This window comes from Caenorhabditis briggsae (assembly GCF_000004555.2).
Source record: "Caenorhabditis briggsae complete genome, chrV, whole genome shotgun sequence".
In the NCBI taxonomy this organism is placed as follows: Eukaryota; Metazoa; Nematoda; class Chromadorea; order Rhabditida; family Rhabditidae; genus Caenorhabditis; species Caenorhabditis briggsae.
Genome location: NC_013488.2, coordinates 481850 through 495467, shown reverse-complemented (window position 1 = coordinate 495467; position 13618 = coordinate 481850). Strand labels below are relative to the sequence as shown.

At 38.1% G+C, this 13618-nt stretch overlaps 4 protein-coding genes across 4 annotated transcripts in view; 1 reads left to right on the top strand and 3 right to left on the bottom strand.

Moving 5' to 3' along the window:
* Nucleotides 1-2635, bottom strand: part of CBG11382 — a gene marked incomplete at both ends in the record, with an annotated part of 3775 nt that extends 1140 nt beyond the window's left edge. The window contains 7 exons of the mRNA XM_045236502.1: nucleotides 38-500; nucleotides 715-1092; nucleotides 1139-1271; nucleotides 1472-1707; nucleotides 1738-1774; nucleotides 1945-2124; nucleotides 2498-2635. Of these exons, the coding sequence (XP_045094546.1) occupies nucleotides 38-500; nucleotides 715-1092; nucleotides 1139-1271; nucleotides 1472-1707; nucleotides 1738-1774; nucleotides 1945-2124; nucleotides 2498-2635 (1565 nt within the window). The remainder of the gene's footprint in view (nucleotides 1-37; nucleotides 501-714; nucleotides 1093-1138; nucleotides 1272-1471; nucleotides 1708-1737; nucleotides 1775-1944; nucleotides 2125-2497) is intronic.
* Nucleotides 2636-2834: 199 nt separating this feature from the next.
* On the bottom strand, nucleotides 2835-7009 carry Cbr-vars-1 (the record flags this gene model as incomplete). Its single annotated transcript, XM_045236501.1, has 6 exons — nucleotides 2835-3569; nucleotides 3615-3746; nucleotides 4519-5191; nucleotides 5224-6391; nucleotides 6437-6687; nucleotides 6735-7009. The coding sequence occupies 6 exons, from the start codon at nucleotides 7007-7009 to the stop codon at nucleotides 2835-2837; spliced, it is 3234 nt and encodes a 1077-aa protein (XP_045094545.1).
* A 403-nt stretch (nucleotides 7010-7412) lies between these two features.
* CBG11385 lies at nucleotides 7413-9437 on the bottom strand (the record flags this gene model as incomplete). Its single annotated transcript, XM_045236500.1, has 5 exons — nucleotides 7413-7637; nucleotides 7687-7795; nucleotides 7841-8079; nucleotides 8106-8247; nucleotides 9229-9437. 5 exons carry the CDS (start codon nucleotides 9435-9437, stop codon nucleotides 7413-7415), a joined length of 924 nt encoding a protein of 307 aa, XP_045094544.1.
* Nucleotides 9438-11689: 2252 nt separating this feature from the next.
* The window catches only part of CBG11386, a gene marked incomplete at both ends in the record, with an annotated part of 2340 nt that continues 411 nt past the window's right edge, over nucleotides 11690-13618 (top strand). The window contains 4 exons of the mRNA XM_002635110.1: nucleotides 11690-11780; nucleotides 11826-12147; nucleotides 12196-12400; nucleotides 12458-12974. Coding sequence (XP_002635156.1) covers nucleotides 11690-11780; nucleotides 11826-12147; nucleotides 12196-12400; nucleotides 12458-12974 — 1135 coding nt within the window. The remainder of the gene's footprint in view (nucleotides 11781-11825; nucleotides 12148-12195; nucleotides 12401-12457; nucleotides 12975-13618) is intronic.

Genomic DNA, 13618 nt, shown 5'->3' with positions numbered 1-13618 from the left:
AGCATCAAATCTATGATGATGTTGCAGGAAGGTCAACGCATCGTATCCTGGATAGTTCTTGGATGCGATCAGAAGAAACAGAGAGGTACAGGCGACGTTGACGATGAGATGAAGGATGATTCCGTAGTTGAGAAGCTTCCGAACGAATGACTTTCTTCTGTTCACGTAGATTCTGGCACAGAAAACGGCAGCGGCTAGGGAGAAGATCGGAATTGTGTAGATGATGAAACGGAGTTCTTTATGTGGTAAGAAGCTGTAGAGGAAGATGAAGCAAGCGCTTGGGACGAGAATTTTGGGAACACGATAATCGGAGAGACATCCCAGCGGCACCAGGAAGACAGAAGTGAGCAGGCATCGAGGGAGAGCTGAGTAGAAGTACCAGAAGTAGGGATGGGTTCCATACTCGTGACTTCGATTTTCGATGACGTTGAAGAACATGACTTCTCCTTCCGGCCACACCGGTCGTCCCCAGAAGTATGAATCGATTGGGATGGAGAATGCTGGAAGTAGGAAAATTACCACTAATAGAACTTCAAACGGAAACTGAGATCTGAATTATCTCGACTCATGTGAAAGATATCGAAAACTTGTCAACTGATAAATTGTTTATCATATTGTTAACAACATTTTATCAGTTGACAAATTTTTTGACATCTCTCATGGGAATCGAGATAATTGAGCTCAAAATTGATGTTATAATGACTTCCAACTCACCTAAACATGCCGCTGCTATCCTGACACCTATCGCAATTGCTCCATCGAACCCAAATGTTTTCAACTTTCCCAGAACCAAGTATCCTAGGAACAAAGGCCCAAAGAGGAGAACAAGCTCACATCGGAAGAGAATCACACAGGCGGTCGCGTAGCGAACAGCACTTCTGTACCGTTCCTCGAATATCCGTTGGAATACAATCATTACGAGGCATAGAGCAAAGGAATTGGGAAGTGGTCGGGAGAGGTAAAAGAAGAAATGGAACTGGGAGCAGAGGATGTATCGGAGGAACATTGCTGTTTCTCTTCCGAAGCCCCATTGAACGGATCGAGCAAAGTAGAGAACGGAAACGGTGTTGATCAATCCAAGAGTAGTTCGGACTGAAATTGGCTTTGTTGGGGCATCAAAGGGGGGAAAAGGGCTTACTGAGCATAAGTTGGAAGGGTTTAGGAATCGCCCAGAATCTGAACATTATTGACATTGGAGACGAGAAAATCGCGAGGACGATGGGACCGATGAATGTGCGCGGCACGACTCCGGGGAACTGAGTGTGGTCATACTGAAAATAGAAACCGTGACTTTGAATCAATTTATTTCGGTTCCTGTAAAAGATATAAAAAATTGTCAACTGATAAATTGTTTATCGCGTTTATATATCGTAATATTACCAACATTTTTCAGTTGACACTTTTTTGATATCTCTTATAGGAACTAAGATAAATTAGCTGTAATTATCGATTATCCGGTTCACTGATCAACATCTAAATTCCAACACATGAGTACCCAAATGATCAAAGCTATCACAAATTCGCACATCCGGTCTCGATAACCTTGAAATTGAAACGAGACTTCGCTAAACTCTGTGTGTCTACGATATAAAAGTAAAATTCGGTTCAACACAGAAAAAATGCTTCCAACTCTTCTGATATTCTCTCTAATCTCCATTTCTTCTGCAGTAGAAGGCCCGCCTTGCTCATCTGACGAGTTTTTGAAGACTTTCCAGTGTATTGGGGTAATAGTTTAACAACGGGCCCCCACACTGTCAAGGTTGAGCTCGTATATCTCGATTCCTAAAAGAGAGCAGAAATAGTTGAACTAATAAAATTTTTGTGATATTATGATAAAAATGTTATCAGTTGACCACTTGTTGATATCTCTTCTAGGAACCGAGATATTTGAGCTCGAACTTGGCAGTGTGGGGGCCCTTCTATTACAAGTTTCACGGTATTAACAAGTACCGATTCAACTACTCGAAGGTCCGATTTCAGGGTCTCTCGGAATTCGTCACTAGCGTTGACAAATACAATTTGACAGTGGGAGAAGATCGGGAAAAGTTCACAGCTGCTTGCAAGGAAGCATCTGACTGTTTCGATGGCACTGAATGTCTTCATGATGATCGCTTGAAACTGTTCCTAGAGACTTATTGCGGATATTCGACCTTCTTGGAGACAGATTTTCTCGAGTGTAAGAAGAAGTTGGATGGGAGGAAGGAGTCGCAATGCGAGAAGAACTTCAAATCCTTCTTTGATAATGCAAGTTTTAATAGACATGGATTTTCTTAAAGCTGATAATTTCAGACAATGACCGAAGATGTGAAATGTGGAATGCTGGAGGACTCATTGAAGTGTGTGAAAAAGGAAGTGAGCAGTGTTTGTGGTGAAAAGGATGCGTCTAATATTGGAAAGTACTTGGAAAATATGTCACAAGGATTGTCTTGCGATGAAGTCAAGAAAATGAACGAGGAGAAGAAGAACGATTGATTGTTTGTTGCGTTCAAAGACTTACATTGCTCAAGTTGGTTGGCATATGAAACAGTAAATCGTGTGTCGCTTGTGTGTTAAAAGATTCCTCGACTTTTGTACCAGGTGCACATAAAACATGTATTAAGCTGACAATTATTACTATCCATTCTGAAGTTTCCATATTTTCTGCAAAAATGAATAGAGGGCGGTATTTGAAATCAAAGTTAGGTAAATAGTGAATTTGATAGAAACAGGTTAGTGAAAGCCGAAAAAAAAATATAATTTTTAAAATAATGTTTATTTTTCAAACAAGAAAATTATAACAATTACAAGAAAAATGACTAAACTACTGCAAAAATCTAACAATATTTAACAAAAAATCAACACTGATTCTCTATGAGTTGCTCAATTCTGGTGGCTTCTTGCTTCGCGTTTTCGACAACTTTTCTGGCATTTTCAGCTTTTTTCTTCGTTTTCAGCACATTCAACGGTTTTGTGTTGGGATTTGCACAAATCGCTTCGTATGACACAACCTTTGATTCGTACTGCTCTTGACGGCTTACAGTTTTCTCCAACTGTTTTTTGAGACACTCTATGAACGCTTTTTTCGATTCCGAGTCAATTCTCAACCACAACTTGGCATCGTGTCCAGGGACTGGAGTTGCCATGTAGTTCTTCTTGATGTCTTCATCAACTTCTCGACATGCATTCTGAAGTTCTAGTCCGCAGGTCTGTGTGACGTCGTCAGCTAATCGACGGATTTCTGAAGGCGTCGTTTCAATCGGCTGCATTTCTAGGACTCCTGAGAAAATGAGTTTCGGAGAGAGCTCTAGTTTTTGTCGAGTTGATCGTACTGCAGCCATCACAGCAGTTACCAGCTTCATGGCATCTTCTAGCTCTTCGTTCCGATGGAAAATGAAGAGAGATGGCTTGACGACGTCGAAAAGGATGCTTCCAGGTTCTCTGGAAAAGATTCTCTCGTAAATGTGTTCGCTGACGAATGGCATGAAGGCGTTTAGCTGAACGAGTGTTGGCTGAAGAACTCGTTGAAGTGTGGACCGGGCTTGTCTAATGCGTGGAATATCGTTCGACCATAATGCCTTTTTGGTGGATTCCTAAAGTGAACTTGATGTTTTTTTTGGAAAATTAATATTCCTAACCAAGTACACATCGCATATATCAGCAGTGATGAATTTTTGAAGTGTGGAAAGTGCCAAATGCAGTGAAAACTTCTTCATATGGTCATCAACAGTGGAAACCGTGCTTGAAAGTCTTGCCACAATCCATTCGTCCTGAAAAATTTTAATAAGTACTTTTTAATATATCAAAATGTGTAAATTCCCATAAAAATAAAGAAAACCTAAAAAATCGATTAAAAGAGAAAACTCTCAGTTCTCGTGCTTTTCAGGAAACTTCTAGAAGATACTGGAATTATTTTTGAATTCCCGCCAAAACTGAGAACTTCGAAAAATTAGCGATTTTTCGAAAGCCACATTGATGTTTTCTTTGATTTTTCACATTATTTTTAGACTTTTTTAGGTTTTTCAGCTATTTTCAAAGATTCTTTTTTGATTTTTCCGGTTTTCGTTGTCCGAAATGTGATGGAACGTTGTTCGAGAAGATTACAGTAGATTACTGTAAACAACTTATTTCCATTTGTAGTTTTTTTCTGCAAATAATCACGTCATGCAGACAAATAAGTTTTTTAAAAACTACAAAAATGGTGAGTTTTCTACAGTAACCTACAGTAATCTTCTCGAACATGGTTCTATCAAATTTCGGACAAAAAAACTGGAAGAATCGAAAAAGAATCTTTGAAGATATCTGAAAAACCTAAAAATGTCTAAAAATTTAGCAGAAAAACGAAGAAAAAATAAATTATTATTTCAAAATACTGCACAAAAAAGCCTAATTTTCGGAGTTTTTTGGTTTTGGCGGGAATTCAAAAACAGTTTCAGAACTTCTATAAGTTCCCAGGAATAGACGAGAATTAAGATTTTTCGCTTTTTTTAGCGATTTTCTGAACGGACCGTTGATTTGTTGAATTTTAAACATCGAACATACAATAAGTCTATCCGAATCCACATCTTTGATTACTTCGCACTTCTCTGCTAATTGATCATAATACGCAGCGAGATTCCATAGCTTGTTACAGAAATGAAGTCCATCTAGAGCCACATTTGACACATCCAGTGGAATATCCGTCGAGAGAATATCGTACTTGAGAAGAGCGAATCGAAGAGCATCTGGTCCGCATCGAGCGATGCCTTTTGGGAACCTCTTCGTCAGATCCTTCACTGCGTTTTCGATTTCTGCAGGTTCCAGAGCACTCTCCTTCACTCGATCAACCATTTTCTCAAAAGTGATTCCATCTAGTACATCCAAAGGATCAATCACATTTCCCAGAGATTTACTCATTTTCCGTCCTTCATTATCTCGAACCAATCCATGCAGCACAATTTTTCCAAATGGTGATTCTCCATTAGCCAATTTCAAGTTAAGAGCAATCATTCGAGCAACCCAAAATCCAGAAATATCCCATCCAGTCTCCATGACATTCAGATACGGATTCTGAACAGCTTCTCCTTCCAGCCAGCCATTTTTCACAAGTGGCACTAGCGATGAGCTGAACCACGTGTCAAGAACATCCTGATCTTGTTCGAATTGCTCTCCGAGTTTTTGACGAGCTTCTTGCTCATCGGCAGTCACAATCCAGTTGTTCTGTCTGTAAAAAATGCTGTTTTAAAAAAAATTATATTTTTTGGCTACCCGGGAACATGATAGGCCGGAATTCGATGGCCCCACCACAGCTGTCGACTCAAGCACCATGGCTCCTGGTTTTCAAACCAATCAATCAGACGATGTGATTGGTATTCGGGGAATACTTCGATCTGAAAACACCGAAGCATTGGAAAAAAAAACTTCAGTGCCATAAAAACCTTTCCTGTTCTTAACTGCTCCGCTGATCTCACAAACATTTCCTTACAGTCCAAAAACCATTGCTCAGCTAATCTTGGCTCAATCACGTCCCCGGTTCGAGAACAAATGTTAACTTGTGCTCCATCGTGTTTTATGAGTCCTTTGTGGTTTCCAGAATTCGTCAGTTTGTCAATAACCTTCTCTCTTGCATCAAATCGATCTAATCCCGCAAAATCTTCCGTGCAATTCACCATTTTGCCGTTTTCATCGATACAAGAAAACTCATCGATATTTGATGAGGGATTTTGCAGCTTCCAGCGATTCCAGATCTCATAGTCTAATGGATCATGCGATGGAGTGATCTTCACAGCTCCTGTACCCTTCTCTATCGACACTGCTGAATCAGTTATCACTAGCAACTTTCTTCCAGGCATCACAGGCGACCAAACCTGCTTTCCATGCAGTTTTGTGTATCTATCGTCTTCTGGATGAACTGCAATCGCAACATCAGCGAATAGCGTTTCTGGTCGAGTTGTTCCCACTTCAATATATTCTGAATCCGACGAATCCACTAGTTGGTATCGAATAAGATGCATTTGCCCAAATTTAACTTTTCTCTTGAGCCCGTTTGCCAGAGGAACATTGATATAAGTATTCGTCGGAACATCGACCCGATCCACTTCTTGGCTTGATAGTGTTGACGATAATGTAGGACACCAGTGAACCATTCTTTTGCCACGTGTAATCAGTCCTTCCTTTTCCAATGTGCAAAACGCTTTGGTGACCGCTTCAGAGAACTTTGGGTCCAGTGTATAGTAGTTTTGAGTCCAATCCAAAGAAGCGCCCATTCGAGTGAGTTGATGGCGGATTTCAGAAGAGCATTTCTCACTCCATTTGTGACATTCGTCTAAAAATTCCTTTCGAGACATGTCTTGACGCCTTCTTCCACGTTTTGCAAGCATTTTCTCTACTACGACTTGTGTTGCGATTCCAGCATGATCGAATCCAGGGATCCATTCTGCCTGGGAATAGAAAAATACTTTTCAGCACAAAAAAAGCTCACTTTGTTTCCTTGATTCCTTTGATGCCTGCAAATCGCATCTTCCACAGCTACGGTCAACGCATGTCCCAGATGAAGCTTGCCGGTGACATTTGGTGGAGGAAGAACCATTCGGAACAGACTGCCTATAAAGAAATTCGCTTGATAAAAATCTTAATAAAACAATTTTTTTCTCACCATTTTTTCTATAATTAGCAGCTGCAAATTCTGTCCTTTGCTTGTAGTTTTGAGTCACTTCATCGATATTGAACGAGCTAGAAGAATTTATGAATTTTAATTCCTTGGTTTTAGTTTCGGATACCTACTGCTTTGACGGGTGAAAACTGCTGAAGAGAATGTTCTGTGTCGTGAGAATCGATGAAATAGTGCTGCTTTATTCAGGTTTCTCATTGAATCAAACGAAAAAAACTGGAAATAAGTCAATTTTTGGATTGGGTGTCTTCCAAAATAAATTAATCTCTGCGTCGGCACTCTCTCGCGCATGCAGATGGAGCGCACTTGATTCATCTTTTCGCACATTTTCAAATTTTGTCGGAAACGGTTGAACGAAGTTTGAACAAAGCAATTGTACTTCATTAATAAAAACCTTTTCAAACAAAGAAACAAGTAAAGAATTTAGAAAATATTTAAATACAGCTTTGCTTTACTGACTTCTCATATTCTTTCTTTACTGAATGAAACACTGGGTCCTTGAGAAAATCCGCATTAATTAAGCTCATTATTTATGTATTTATGTTTTCCCGTATCAGTAAATACCAGATTCGTCACATTTTTAAATGTATATTCTGTAAGTGAAGGGCACTGAAATATATAAAAAATCAAAAAAAGGTAAAACAAAAAACGAAATCGGGTTCCGAAAATCATTATTCTTTAAAATTCCTTCTTTACACCAAACAATAATCAAAGACATCCTCAACATAGCATAACTTTATTCAATATTTACAAGTATTATTCATTATCATTGCATATTTTAGAAAATTCATTGATAAGCACCATAATTTGATGCTGGCGAGTAGACATTTTGATCAAAGACAAGTGGAGTTCCATTCGATTCAACCACATCCATCATTTTCGATTTTTTCGCCTTTTCTAAGAAGAATTCGTTCGTGGTGTCGATGAATTTGCATGGCCGGATTCCATTCTCAATTGCCATTTTGGCTGCTCCGATTTCTAATTTCTCTCCTAGATTCTTTCCTCGGTGACTCTGCAATTTTTTTTAAATAATTTGTAATTTTTTTTTTGTATTTTCTTACATCGAAAACATGAAGATGAGCTAGAGCTCCGTGCGTTTCAGAAGAGATAAATCCAGCCAACTCGTCTCCTTTCCGAACGCAGAGCGATGGGAAACGTCGGAGTTTTTCTCTGAAAATTTATATTGCTCCCAGTAAAAGTTCCAGGCAATCTTACTCGACAAGTTTGGCATTCGGAGCTACTGAAGATCCTAAAATTTGGGAAACATCATCTACAGATTCGGGTACATTGATTGAGTAGCCATCAGGAAGTGATCCATCTTCGTAGTGTCTGTATTTGAACATTTGACTCTCGTTCATTGCAAAAAAGTGGGACGATTTGTTGTTGACCTGCGCCTCGATCTTGTTTTTCTTCATGTACTTTTCGATCTGCAATATATTGTATTGTCTTTTTTTCTTATCAATCCCCGACCAAAACTTACCGCCTGTGTATAACATCGTTCTGCAACTGTGGACGGGGTATTCGAGCCAGCGAACAGCCCATTCTGTTTGCAGAATTCATCGAAAACCGCCAGAAAATCTTCCTCTCGAAACTTTCCATCATGGGTGAGAATCTGACGGTCTCTATAAAGATAAGGTACAAAGGTCGACAGAAGAAAACTGGTTTGTATAGACTTTCAAGGAAATGTCTGATCTTGTCAAGAGATGGTCAGAAGTCAGCCATCGGAAAATAAAATTTGACCGAAAAAAAGAAAAACATGAACTTAGGTGTGTACCCTAGAGAGTCACATGAGGTACTTTTAGGTTTGAAATTTGATGGCAAAAGGTGGGAAGGAATAGAATTTCATTTCTAGGTGACTACCGTATTTTCTCTAATAGACGCTAACTTTGGGCTCAATTATCTCGATTCCTGTGAAAGATATCAAAAACTTGTCAGCTGATAAAATATTGGTGATATTATGGTAAAAAATTTATCAGTGAACTAATTTTTAATATCTATCACAAGAAGCGAGATAAATGAACTCAAAGACGACGGTTTGGGTGGGCTTCTGCCGTAAAACCTATGATAAGAGGGTCACCTTAATTTGAGCTTAATTATTTCGATTCCTGTGAAAGGTATAAAAATTTTTTCGACTGATGAAATAATGGTGATATTATGATTAACATTTTATCTGCTGACAACTTTTCCATATCTTTCACAGGAATCGAGAAAATCGGGCTCAAAGTTTACGGTTTGGGTGGGCTTCTGCCATAAAGCCTTTAAGATAATGCCTCTTTACGTTGAGCTCGATTATCTCGATTCCTGTGAAAGATATCAAACATATGTAAATTGATAAAATTTTTGGTGATATTATGATAAACAATTTATCAGTTGACAAATTGTTTATATCTTTCGCAGAAATTGAGATAATTAAGCTCGAAGTTAGGTACTGTAGGAAGACTGCTATTAGATTTTCTCTAAACTCTAAAATTAGATTCTAAATATTTTTTGAAGACCCTGAAAAGATATAACCTTGATGTTTGAAAGGCAAAAAAACCTTTGAGTAATAAAATTTTATGGTGTTTGCAAAGTTGGGGAACCTCGAAGACTTCAGTGAAACAAACCTCTCATAAACATTTGTCATGTTTGCCATCCAATAAGTAGTACCATTGACATTTTTAGAGAATAGAGCAGTTTTAGTAGTGGGGAAAGTTCCATTAATCTCAAATTGAATTGGGTGGTACATGAAAAGCTGACGTGGCTTTCTGAAGTTCTCCACAACAGTTTTCAACGCCTTCTGCGTTGTGTAGGCTTTCAAAGTGGCCGACGACATGTTTGGAAGAGTTTTAGTTGTTTCCCCTCTAGCTCTTCTTTTATACCTTCTCCCTTATTCTTACCGTTTCGTTGCCTACACACCCATCGCTCCGCCCATTTCAAAGAGGACGTATTCTTACACGTGGGACGAAAAGATAACTGCAGAATTCGCACGTGTGGGGATGGGGAAAAGAAGACAGAGAAAAGGGGATGGAGATAATATGATAAGATAGATCTTTAAGGGATGATGAAAAAAGTGGAAAAGATGAAACCTAATTGTTTTTTTCTTGGGAGGAGGGGAATCATGAAGTTTGGTCTCAAATTGAGGCGAACGAATCCGGAGTTAAAGATAATAAGGAAATTTCGAACTTTTAGAAAATTGGAAGAACTTAGTCCGACATGAATTGTGATAGCCTGAAGATCGGTTAATACTAACTATCCATACTTTCCTTCAAAAGAAGAAAACAGTCAACTTTGAGCGGAGTTATCTCGATGTATATGAATGGTATCAAAAAGTTGTCAATTGATAAATTTTTTATCATAACTTCGCAAACATTTCATCATTGACAACTTTTTCATATCTCTTATAGGAGCCGAGATAACTGAGCTCAAACTTGGCAGGGATTTCCATTACAGGTTTTACAGTGTTGAACGAATTTCGAACCAAAAGAAAATCGTAAGAAATTAGTGAGACATGAATTGTGGTAGCCTGAAAACCAGCTAAAACAAATTTTTCTAAAAAATGAAGGAACTGGCATGATCCTTCCCCTTCTTCAGATACCGCGAAAACTGTAATAGAAGCCCCCCCCCCCCCCAAGTTCTAACTTTGAGCTCAATTATCTTGTTTCTAGTTGAAGATATGAAAAAGATGTCAACTGATAAAATATTGTTGATGATATGATAAACATTTTACCAGTTCACAAATTTTTGATATCTTTCACAGGAATCGAGATAATAGAGCTCAAACTTGAGAACGCTGGGACCCTTCTATTACAGGTTTTACGGTATGCAGGAATTGCGAACTCCAAGAAAATTTGTATTGTAAGTATTTAGGTGAGACATAAATTTTAATAACCTGAAAATCAGCTAATCCGAAATTTTCTATAAAACCAATTTTTAGATTTTTCAGAATTCAAATTCGAAGTGACCACTAATTGATCTTAAATTGCAGAAGACCAAGCTTTTTATTTGTTTTTGTCTCATCATATTTTCATCATAAATTATGTCTACTGATCATGTACCCTGCAAAACATCACTCTATCAAAAACCTATCGAACTATTAATGGTCAAGAAAAAAATCTATTTGTCGTTTTGGTGACTCCAAATGTATAGTAAATCAATCACTTTCTATGTGAATTATCGGTCTTTTGGATGCGTCTTACTCTCTCTTACATCAGCGAAAAATCATCGTCATCTGATGGACAACGAGAAAGACAACAACACTTTTTGAAGATTCTTCCTCTTTTGTTTTCTTGATTTTTGTCACGTAAACTGATGTAATGCTTTTTCAGGTCTGGAAATGACTAAATTAGGTACAAAATGATCACATTTCATCAGACGATCAGTGGATAAGAACTTCTCATTAAGAAGATAGACAGAAAAGTTCAAAGACTGTCTTTTAATCTTTTATCTTATTAAGAAAACTACATGATACGGGATGGGTACAAAATTCACACGAGGTGTCATAAAAACTTGTATCATTGATCAGTTTCAGAAGAAAAACATAGAAAATTAGATTGACCGGGAAAGTAAAATTGTCATATATGGGGTCATAACAGACTTACCGTAAACACCAATAGAAGGCTGTCCTAACTTTGAGCTCCATTATCTCGATTCCTGTGAAAGATATGGAAAAGTAATCAACTGACAAAATAAGTGTGATATTCTGATAAAAATTTTGTTCGTTAACAACTTTTTGATATCTTCCACCGGAAATGAGATATATGGGCTCAAAGGTTATGGTTCGGGTGGCACTCTATTATAGTGTTTAATATGTGCTTATGTGTTTTGCCGGTTCAAATGTGAGAGTCTGAACTTTTTAAAACGACTTGTCTTCTATTCCTGATTTGTTTATGACATACATAATCATAAAAATATTTCGATTTATTTAATTCGGAGCCTTTCCAGTGGTTTGGAGGGGCAGAGTACGGTCTGCAACTCAGAAAAGCGTACTGTACGCAAACGGTGTTTGCGGCCTGTGGATTTACGAGCTTTCTTCGCCTTATTTTTTTTCGGTTAAAAGGAGGATTTTCTTGTTTAAAAGCACAATTTATGTTGCAATTACACAGTAGAAAAATTCCACAAGTGTTAAAACAGTGTTTGGCATCCGAATGTGCTGCGCATCCGTCTTCTTCAAGCGAAAGTGAGTAGTTTATTTATTAACCTGAAAATTAAGTTCTTATTTTAGATCCAAAGCCACTGGAAACACTTCCATATGTTGAATACATTAAGAAGAGATGGCCAGACAAGCTTCTAAAAATGGATAAGCAGATAGAGGGACTAAATAATGAGAGGAAAGAATGCAGGAACGATTCGAAGGTTCTCCATTTTCTAAAAGATCTCAACTCGTTTATTCTTAATAAAGACGCAGTCGAGTTACTTCCTGTCGGTTCCATGGTCACAAATTTCGTCAACAAACAATCCGACTTTGATTTTGTTTTCTTCCCAAAACGAGAAATTCCGCGACTCCGATTTCTGAGAGACTTCCATCAAAACCCAAGTTTCAAACAGTAAGATTTTCAATTAAGCTTCTTGCAAATGTTTGATTTTTGTTCCAGGAACTTCATGTCAGTATTCGCAAAACTGATCACTCGAGAGAGTGAAAAACTCGGCGAACCAGTGGAAAAAGTTGTGGAGCTGCCGAGAATGCGAGTTCCATTGTTGATCATTAGATACGCGTCTGGCCTGAGTATCGATATTCAATTTCCAGAAGAGAATTATCATGCACTCAGGAACACTCATTTGATGAGAATGTATAAAGCGGTAAGCTTTAATTTCAATAGTTTGAGTTAAAATGATGCCATTATATATCTTTTTCAGTGCGACAATCGTTTCACATTGCTGTTCCTATGGTTGCGAGCAGTTTGCGACAAGTTGGAAGTTCGAAATAGCAAGTATGGCCTCCTCTCTTCCTATCACCTCCTTCTCCTTGTGATTCACTTCTTGCAAAGTGAACAAGCCCTCTCGCCATGGCCAGTGCTTCCAGTGCTTGCGAAAACCCATCCATCCCTCGTCACATCTGAAATTCCTATAAAAAAAATCGCCGAACTCATCAGGTCCGAGAATCCATGCCCAGAAGATTTCTCGTGGAAGTCACATAACAAGATGGCTGTTAGCGAGCTGATCATTCGATTCGTTGACTATTATTCTCATTTCAATGCTGCCAAAGAGGCGATTTATATTGAGAAAGGATTGGCACAAAAGAGGAAACAAGTGTTCGGAGACGTTCGGCTTCAAATCATCGATCCTTATTCTCCGGTTTCTGTTTGTCGGTCACCTCATGCTAGTTCTGCGTTCTTTGCAGCTATTCAATTCACAAGGAAACAGTTTAAGAATGGTAAGGATTAAAGAGCCAACAATTGTTATTATTATTTAATACAGCAAAATGTGTAGAAACAGATGTAGCAGACATGAGCGGAATTCCTTATTCCTTCTTCCTTATTCCTTATTCCGGGTGTTTTTTCTATTCCTTATTCCTTATTTCTTCTTCCTTATTCCTTCTTCCGGATTTTCATTTTATTCCGCTCATGTCTGATGTGTAGATTCATATAGCAACAAAGAAAAAATGCGAAAAAATTTTCAAAACCTCGAAAAATCGTTTCAAGTCTATTTCTGGGAACTTCTAGAAGGCTCTAAAATTTTCGCCAATAGTAAAAACTCCGAAAAAAGTAGTGATTTTTTCGCGATTTTTCGAAAGAAAAATAACCTTTTTCTATGATTTTTTGCTAAATTTTTAGACCTTTTTAGGGTTTTCAGCTATTTTGGAAGATTCTTTTTCGATTTTTCTGTCAGAAATTTGATGGCACGGTGTTCGAGAATGTTAATTTTGCGAAAAAACGGAGAAAAAAGCAATTTGGCTTTCGAAAAATCGCAAATGTTACCGTAAAACCTCTAACAGAACGACACCCGGATCGTCCACTTTGAGCCTATATATCTCATTTCTGCGAAAGATATCAAAAAGTGGCTAACTAGTAAAATGTT